The sequence below is a fragment of the Choloepus didactylus genome, chromosome 4 (genome assembly GCF_015220235.1).
Source record: "Choloepus didactylus isolate mChoDid1 chromosome 4, mChoDid1.pri, whole genome shotgun sequence".
Classification (NCBI taxonomy): Eukaryota; Metazoa; Chordata; class Mammalia; order Pilosa; family Megalonychidae; genus Choloepus; species Choloepus didactylus.
Genome location: NC_051310.1, coordinates 147,421,146 through 147,431,236, shown reverse-complemented (window position 1 = coordinate 147,431,236; position 10,091 = coordinate 147,421,146). Strand labels below are relative to the sequence as shown.

Here is a 10,091-nt window from a genome sequence, read left to right as displayed (position 1 = left end):
TAGTGAAAAGAAAGAAAAACCATGAATGAACAGATAAGCATACTCAGTTTTATGCCAGCCAGAACAGCAATAGACAACAAGATAAAAATCCTTCAAGAAACAAAATACCCTCTCTTATGCTTAAAGTTCTAGAACACATCAAGGGTTACCAAAATATCTACTGAGGACAAGTTGCAGAGCTAAACTTTTAGAACCAGGAAAATGAAGACAAGCACAGACCAAGTCAGCTGGGAACAAATTGAGGGTGGAAAGAGAATCTTGTTGGCTTGCCTAGAACAGGATTTTTATTTTTTTTTTCTTTGTGATGTTATTCTAAAAGATTTATGAAAGCATATTTTGGTCCATGTAGATAACCACCTTATAAATAGTATTTCCACTCAATATTAATGCCTGCGCTTGCATTTTTCTTTTGTACTGGCATCAAGTGGTACTATTTTAATTTACATGGGCAAACAAGGAGAAAGCAAGCAGAGAGAGAATTAAAATAGAAATGATGCATTTGTGCCAACTGAAGGTCAAATGAAATCATGGTGAGCTAAATGAATGATTTCTTAACAGTTTGACTAAAGAAATGCAAAACTAAAGACTCAAAGTCACATTGAGATCAGCAACTAAGTCTTCTTAAATCAGTGTGGAATTTGGATCTCATTGGTTTAGTAGTTTTTGAGGTATTTACTTTGTATATATGTTTCAATTTTATAATTGTTTACTATCTATAAGTATGATGAATGCATACTTAGATACATTTACACAAATACAAGTACCATTATCTTGAATTATCAGTCAAAAAAAAAAAGTTACCAAAATATCCAGAATTTGATCTTCCGGGGTTTGCAGCCTAGTTCCAAAGACCAGAGTGATTTGGCTACTTCTGAGAAACCATTGCACTTAGAAGGATTTATTTGCGAAAAGAAAAACATGGGCCTAAGCAATGGGGAACGTACTAGAGGGTGCTAATCTAGAGAATCAGGTCACCTCTAATCTTCAGCTTCCACTTCTGGGTTTGTGTGCCATATAAGAGGACATGAACGGCCCCAATGAGGGCTCTCCCAGCGACCACCTTACAGCCTCTCCAAAGAGGCCCTTTCTGACATGACAGGAGCTCCCTCTTCCCACTGTATCCCTACTTGAGGCTCCATGGTAACTTAGAGAAAGATGGTTTCCTAAGATATGGTTTTATTTACAGGTCCTCAAATGAGAAGTCATGACCCTAACAGAACTGTAGGGGCATAAAAGCATAAAAATAGATCATGGAATAATTAGAATAATTAAATTCATCGAGTCACAAACTAGAATACAGATTACCAGGGGCCTGGGTGGGGGTAGGAAATGGGGAGTCCATGCTTATTGGTGCAGAATTTCTGTTTGCAGTGATTGGAAATTTTTGATAATGGATGGTGGTGATGAAAGCACAACATCGTGAGTGTTGGCACCACTGAATTGTACATTTGCATATGGTTAAAAGAGGAAATTTTTAGCTTATACATGTGTTACTTGTATAAAAATTTTGAAAAGTAACCATAGGACTGTATAACACAGTGAAACCTAATGTAAACCATGGACTATAAAAGTACTGTTATAATGATGTTCTTTCATCAAATGCAACAAAGGGACCACACTAACACAATATGTTAATAATGGGGGGATTATATACGGAACTCTATTATCTGCATGATTTTTATATAAAGCTAAAATTTCTCTGATAAAAAATTATTAAAAAAAAAAAAGAAAAGAATATGGACTTTGAGGTCAAACCAAAGCTTATTTCCCAGCTCTGCCACTTACTAACCTGGTGACTTAAGGCAGGTTGCAGCTTGCTAAGCCTCAATTTCTCATCTAAAAATAGGGATAAAACATACCTCAAATAGATTGCATATGGTTGTCAAGGGTAAAAAGAAACAATGCAAAAATTTCTGACACAAAATATTATTATTTCCCTCTCTCACATAAGAACAGCCAATATTGCCTTTCCTAGGACCACCCTTTCTTGAACTTCACAAGGGGAGAAGATTGTCCTATCACTTCAACCCAAACTTTGTCACTTTATTACCCAGTTTGCTTGTAGGTTGATTCATTCTGTCCTTTCTCTTTCATCTAGGGTGACATATTCTTCCAGTTATAGTTGTCTCATAACAGAATATTATTTACTTGTATTTTCTGCTCCCCAATTTCCACATTTGTTTAGACTAAATGATTTTTAAGATCCTGTTTTCTCTGTGAATAGGTATCATAGAAATCACTCCATAAGCCATTGGGTGGTGTGGAGCCAGGCTGCATTCCCATTGTGTGTCCCTGGCTCTGTTCCAGAAGGAGCAGACTAACCCCTATGGGCATACTGGAGTGGCTGTATGTCAATGCCAATGTATTAGGTGGCATCCTGAAAGACTAAAGCAGGAAATACATCTCTGGCTTGCCTTCCCAGAATTTACCCTGCTGGCAGAAGCAGTTTGAAGACAGCTAAAGCAGTGTAAGAAACAATTAAGTCTAAGTGGCCTGGGGCAAAGGATTACCAGCTTTAAGACATAAGCAGAGTATCTGAAAAGGGGGAGGAAGTCTATTTCCTAGGCTGTAGGGGGGATGTTCAATTCCTTTAAATGAGGGGATTTCTAAGGTGACAAGTGAACACAAGCCCAGGACAAGATACAGGATCAGAAGAGATGGTGAGGATGCTGCACTTCACATTCACTGAGGGCTGATATCCTTGATAGGATGCCTAAACTTTGGAGAGCTTTGGCCAAAGCACAACAAATTGCAAAGACTGTGAAAGGTGTTTCTTTGCATTGGTTTGTTTGTTTTCATTAGCTACCAGTACTCAAGGAAATCTCTGTCATTTAACTTGCTGGATACACCTTAAGGAACAGATAGCTCAGGGACTAAATCCCAGAGTTAACATATTAAAATATTAAAATGTACAAGTGTGCAACAAAAGATTACTGGACAAACATGGGAGAAAATATTTGGAAATCACATATCTGATAAGGGTTTGATATCCAGAATATATAAAGAAATCCTAAAACTCAACAACAAGAGACAGCCCAATTTTAAAAATGGGCAAAAGACATGAATAGACATTTTTCCAAAGAGGAAATACAGATGGCTAAAAAACACATGAAAGGATGCTCAGCCTCACTAGCTATTAGGGAAATGCAAATCAAAACCACAATGAGATATCATCTTACACCTACTAGAATGGCCACTATTAAACAAACAGGAAACTACAAGTGTTGGAGAGAATGTGGAGAAACTGGAATGCTTATTCACTGCTAGTGGGACTGTAAAATGGTACAGCCACTGTGGGGGACAATTTGGCAGTTTCTCAGGAAATTAAGGATAGAGTTGCCTTATGACCCGGCAATACCGCTACTTGGGATATAGCCAGATGATCTGAAGACAGGGAAGCAAACAGATATTTGCACACCAATGTTCATAGCAACATTATTCACAATTGCCAAAAGATGGAATCAACCCAGTCTCCATCAACAGATGAATGAAGAAACAAAATGTGGTATACACATATGATGGAATATTATTCAGCCATAAGAAGAAATGAAGTCCAAAAGCATACAACAACATGGATGAACCTTGAGAACATTATGTTAAGTGAAATAAGTCAGACAGAAAAAGACAAATATTTTATGACCTCACTGATATGAACTAATTGTAATATGTAAACTCAATGGACATCAAATTTGGAATAGAGGTTACCAGGATATAGAATTGGGCTAAAGAATAGGGACCAGTTGCTTGCTATGTTCAGAATGTTTAACTAGGTTGAACTCAAACATTTGGAAATGGATAGAGGTGATGGTAGCACATTATTGTGAGAATAATTAACAGTGCTGAATGATAAGTGAATGAGGTAGAAGAGGGAAGTTTAGAGTCATGCATGTCACCAGAAGAAAGTTGGAAGTTAAAGCATGGGAATGTATAACACAGTAAATCTTGTGGTGGACAATGTTTGTGATTAACTGTACAAATATTAAAAAGTTCTATCATGGACTAGAACAAATGTATGACACTATTACAAGATGTTAATAATAGGGGGGTAGATGGGGAAAATGTACCTATGGCAAACTACGGACTATAGTCATATTTTACTATTCTTCCATTAATAGTAACAAATGTACCACACCAATATTATGAGCCAATAAAAGGGTGGGATAAGGAGTATGGGAGGATTTGGGTTTTATTTTTTATTTCTTTTCTGGAGTAATGAAAATGTTTGAAAATTGATCAGGGAGATGTATGCACAATTATGTGATGATACTGTGAGCCAGTGGATTGTATACTTCAGATGGATTGTATGGTGTGTGAATCTATCTCAATAAAATTGCATTTTAAATTAAAGATTACTGGCCAAAGAAACAGGAAACGATGGCCTATCCAAAAGAACAAGAAAAATTCACAAACCATCAAAGACCAGATGTTGAGTATATCAGACAAAAATTTTTTAATTGATCATCAATATTTTCAAGGAGATGGAGGAAATCATGGAGAAAAAAATTAAGGGCTATCAGGAAAACAATGAGCAATATGAGAAATTCGATAAAGAGATAAAAACTTTAAAAAGAAACCAAGGGAGCGCGCAGACGATGTAGCGGCCGCGGAGCCACTATGGGCCCGTCCGGGTCCAGGCCCCGCTCTGCGCGAGCCCCGGCCTAGAACCAGAATTGAAACAACAAGATGAATGACCGGCACCAAGGGGGCATTAGCCCCCTCCAACAAATGGTGGCATCGGGTGCTGGGGCTGTGGTCACCTCTCTCTTCATGACACCCCTGGATGTGGTGAAGGTGCGCTTGCAGTCTCAGCGTCCCTCAGTGGCCAGCGAACTGATGCCTCCTTCCAGACTCTGGAGTCTCTCCTACACCAAATGGAACTGCCTCCTGTACTGCAATGGTGTCCTGGAGCCCCTGTACCTGTGCCCAAACAGTGCCCGTTGTGCCACCTGGTTTAAGGACCCCACCCGCTTCACTGGCACCATGGATGCCTTTGTGAAGATTGTGAGGCACGAGGGCACCAGGACCCTGTGGAGCGGCCTCCCGGCCACCTTAGTGATGACTGTGCCAGCCACTGCCGTCTACTTCACTGCCTACGACCAACTCAAGGCCTTCCTGTGTGGCCGAGCGCTGACCCCTGATCTCTACGCACCCATGGTGGCCGGCGCGCTGGCCCGCCTGGGCACCGTGACTGTGATCAGCCCCCTAGAGCTGGTGCGGACAAAGCTGCAGGCCCAGCATGTGTCATACCGTGAGCTGGGCACCTGTGTCTGGACTGCAGTGGCTCAGGGCAGCTGGCGCTCCCTGTGGTTGGGCTGGGGTCCTACTGCCCTGAGAGATGTGCCCTTTTCAGCCCTGTACTGGTTCAACTATGAGCTGGTGAAGCGCTGGCTGAGTGGGTTCAGGCCAAAGGACCAGACATCCGTGGGCATCAGCTTTTTGGCTGGTGGCATCTCAGGGACGGTGGCAGCCATCCTGACTCTGCCCTTTGATGTGGTGAAGACACAACGCCAGGTCACACTGGGAATGACGGAAGCCATGCGAGTGACGCCCCCATGTGCCGACTCTACCTGGCTGCTGCTGCGGAGGATCCAGGCTGAGTCAGGCACCAGGGGCCTCTTCACAGGCTTTCTCCCAAGGATCATCAAGGCTGCCCCCTCGTGCGCCATCATGATCAGCACCTACGAGTTCGGCAAAAGTTTCTTCCAGAGGCTCAACCAGGAGCGCCCTCCGGGCCGGTGAAGGGGCCAAGGGATCTCTTCTGGGGATGGGGTGAGAGGTCAGGAGGACACTGAGCCAAGTGCCTTTTCCTCAGCACTGAGGGGAGGGGTCTTGTTCCCTTCGCCTCCAACCGTGAGCCCCAGGGCTCAGGGCTGCTGCCCCTCTGGGCCCCCTCCGGTCCTCCTCAGACAGCTTCCTGTGGCTCCCCACCACCAAGGATTATCACTCCCCCCAACCATGAGTTCAAGACCAAATCTGCTAATACCCCACCTTTGTTTATCTCTGTGTTTGCCATAGCTGGGCCTGCCCCCAGGAGCCAAAACCCCTGGGCCTCTTTCTGTCAACCCTACCCTTGCCCTGTTAATTCCTTAAGTCTAAAGATGATGAACTTCAAAAAAAAGAAACCAAACTGAACTACTGAAGTTGAGGACCACAATATCTTAAATGAAAAATTCCCCAGAGGGTTTCAATAGCAGATTGGAGCTGGCAGAAAAAAGAATCAGTGATCTCAAAGACAAAACAGTTGAAATGATGCAAGCTAAAGAGCAGAAAGAAAAAGAATGAAAAAAAGTGAACAGAGCTTAAGTGACCTGTGGGACACCATCAAGCATATCAATGAACACATTTTGGGAGTCCCAAAAGAAGAAGAAATAGAGAAAGGGGCAGAAGGAATATTCAAAGAAATAATGGCAGAAAACTCCCAAAATTTTATGCAGATATGATAATACAAATTCAAGAAGTCCAATGAAACCCAAACATGATAAACTCAAAGAAAACCATATGCAGACAGTAGTCAAATTTTTCAATGCCAAGGACAAACAGAGTTCTGGATGCTGCAAAAGAAAAGCAACATGTTATGTACAAGGGAGCCCTACTGAGACTAAGTGCCTATTTCTCATCAGAATTCATGGAGGCAAGAAGGTGGTGGAACAAAATATTTAAATTGCTGGGGAAAAAAAAAGAACAAAAAAACAATTGCCAACCAAGAATTTAACATCCGGCCAAACTGTCTTTCAAAAAGGAGGGAGAGATTAAGACATTCTCAGAGAAACAGAAGCTGAAGGATTTCATCACTTTACATCTGCCGTACAAGTTATGCTAAAGGGATTTCTTCAGACTGAAAGGAAAGGACACTAGATAGTGAATAGAAGTAGCATGAAGAAATAAAGACCTCCAGTAAAGGCAATCATATTGGTAATTAGAAATGCCAGTACTATTGATTTGTATTTTTTGTATGTAACTCCATTTTTTACTTGTCACAGGTTCCAAAATGCAAATGCATAAAAAATAATGACAAATCTATGGTTTCGGACAGACGGTGTATAATGATAAAATACATAACAAGTAAAACAAAAAGGTGGAGGGGTCAGAGGGGTATAGAAACAGTGTTCGTGTATGCTGTTGAAGTTGGTATCAAATTGAACATGATTTTTATAGATTTAGAATGTTAAAGCCCCATGTTAACCACAAAGAAAAAATCTGAAAAAGATACAGAGAAGGAAATGAGAAGGGACTCAAAATGGTACACTACAAAAAAATCAAATAAATGTGAAAGGTGTTAATGAAAAATTGAGGGACAAAAAAGGTATAAGACATATAAAGAGCAAATAACAAAATGGCAGAAGAAAATTTTGCATTACAAATAGTTATGTTCAATGTAAATGGATTAAAAATTTCCAGTCAAAAAGGAGAGATAGGCAGAATTGATTTAAAAAAAAAAAAAAAAAAAAAAAAAAAAGCATAACCCAACTATATGCTATTTACAAACCAGAGGTGGAAATAAAATCTTAAAAGGTTCCAGAGAAAGACATTAAAATCAAAGGATTGGCATAGTAAGATGGTAGATTTAAACACATTTATATCAATAATTACATTAAAAGTAAATGGATTACAGACTCCCATAAAAGGGCAAACTCTGTCAGACTGGATTTCTTGAGGGAAAAAACCTATAGCTATTGACAAAATATGTCTAAAATACAAGGAATCAGAGAGGGTGAAAGTAAAAGGATGGAAAAATTCACTACTTATATGCCACTTAAAAATACATAACACTTACGGGTGCAAAATTTGATTGAGAGCTGATTTTTCAACTAAACAATGGAATCCAGAAGATAAGGGAGTGATTTTTGGAGGATACAAACAACACACAAACAAAACAAGAGAGAATTTGTCACCAGAAGCCCTGCCTTAATATTGCTGCTGACTTACTTGTATCAATTAAAGAATACTTTAAGGGAAAAAGCATTACGGTAGATTAAAAGGGACATTTCAAAATGATAAAAGATTTAACTTACTAGGAAAATAAAACAATTTTAAATTGTATTCCCTAATAACAAAACCTCAGAATATTTAAAGGAAAAATAAATAGAACTACAAGGAGAAATAGACAAATCCACAAACACTATGGCAGCAACTGGTAGGACACACAGAAAAATTTAGGATAGAGAAAATTTGAGCAACATGATTAATAAATTGACAACAGGCTGGAGGCTGGAAATTCCAGTAATAGTGGTGTTAAAATCTTGAGTCTGAATTCCCTAGGCTGGAAACTCAGGAAGGACTAGAAGGTGCAATCTTGAGAAAGAATTCCTTCTTATTCTGGAATCCTCAATTCTTTGCACATAAGTTCTCCAAATAATTGGATGAAGCCCACCCCCATTATCAAGGGTAATCTTCACTTAAAGTCAAATGATTGTAGATGATAATCCTAGCTACAAAACATCTCCACAGCAACACCTAGGTCAGTGTTTGACCAAACAACTGGACATCGTAACTGAACCAAGGTGACACATAAAATTAACCATCATAGAGGAGAGAGAGACAAATAACCAAAATCAGGAATCAGGGATGAAAGAAGGAACATTGCTACAGAACCTATAAAAGATAAAATGATAAGAGAATGTATTTTTTAACTTCATGCCAATATTTTATACAATTTAGTTGAAATTGACAGAAGCATTTTAATCCAACTAACCAAAACTAACATATGAAGAAATAGAACATCCAAATATTCCTAAAATTATTACAGAAATTGAACCATAATTAAAACTCCAAACCCAAAACTTTCAGTAGTGAAATCTATCACCCACATAAGGAACAGCTAATTCCAATGCAACACAACTCTTCCAGAGAATAGAAAAGGAAGAAACACTTCCCAAGCCAAAATAACCTTCTACTAAATATCTAATAAAGACATATGTGATAGACTGAATCATATCCCCTACAAAGACTTGAGTTCAAGTCCTAACCTACAGTCCTGTCAGTGTGGACTCATCAGTAAATAGGATCATCAAACAGCCTATTTAGGTGAGACCAAATTAAATCAGGGTGGGCTTTAATCTGGTCAGCTAGAGCCCTTATAAGCAAAGGAAATTTGGACACAGAAGTATAAGCCACAGGAGGAGATAAAAAGAGACAGATCTTGTGATGGAAGATTGCTGGCAAGCCACACCCAAACACTACAGATGTCAGAGAAGGCATATTCTGCTGATGCCTTGATTTTGGACTTCTAACCTCCAGAAGTATGAGCCAATAAATTCCTGCTGTTTAAGCCAAACAGTCTTTGTATTTTGTTATAATAGCCCTGGCAAGCTAAGACAGCACATAACAAAGGAAAATTACAGGTGACTCTCAGTCACAAACTTCAACCCAAAAATCTTAAACAAAATTTTAGCAACCTGGATTCAGTTATTATATAAAAAGATAATACAGCATGGATAAATTGGATTTATAATTCAGAAATACTCTGGTTGTTTAATACTGGAAAATTAAACAGTTTAATCTACCACAGTAACAGAATAAAGGGAAAAGTTTTCAATTGATGCCCTCCAAAAACATTTGATGAAGCACATTCTGTATTAATTATGAAAAACATCATCTTACCAAGCTAGAAGAGAGCATCCTAAATCTGATAAAGATGTATCTATTTAAGAACAACCTCAGCAAACATTATACTTAATGGTGAAATATTGAAAGTTTCCGCTTTGAGCTTGAGAACAAGACAAGGATGCTACTATTGCCATTTCTAATCACCTTTGTACTGAATAAAGATCCTAATCTGTACAGTGATGCAAGAAAAATAAAGGAAATTATAGAAATTAGAGAAGAAAAACATTATTCACAGATAATATGATTACATACATAATAAACCCCAAATGTAGATTTAAATGGGAAAGACAAATTAATAAAGCTTTTAGAAGACTATTTCCATTGTTTAGGGAAAGGATAAGATTTTCTGAACATGACAATAAAAGCACTAGCCGTAAAGATTGACAAATTTTCCTACATTAAAATTAGGAACTTCTCTTTATCAAAAGATATCTTTAAGGCACATACTGGGAGAAGACATTTGCCATACATATATCTGATAAAGG

The 10,091-nt window shown here is 38.9% G+C and overlaps 1 protein-coding gene across 2 annotated transcripts; it reads left to right on the top strand.

Moving 5' to 3' along the window:
• The first annotated feature begins 4,620 nt into the window (after positions 1–4,620).
• Positions 4,621–6,082, top strand: LOC119533398 (solute carrier family 25 member 39-like). Of its 2 annotated transcripts, XM_037835440.1 has the most exons (2): positions 4,895–4,992; positions 5,034–6,082. In XM_037835440.1, the coding sequence occupies exons 1-2, from the start codon at positions 4,895–4,897 to the stop codon at positions 5,737–5,739; spliced, it is 804 nt and encodes a 267-aa protein (XP_037691368.1). In that variant the 3' UTR covers positions 5,740–6,082. The 2 variants fall into 2 exon arrangements, with proteins under 2 accessions (XP_037691367.1, XP_037691368.1); XM_037835439.1 differs by having other exon boundaries at positions 4,621–6,076.
• Positions 6,083–10,091: the final 4,009 nt, after the last annotated feature.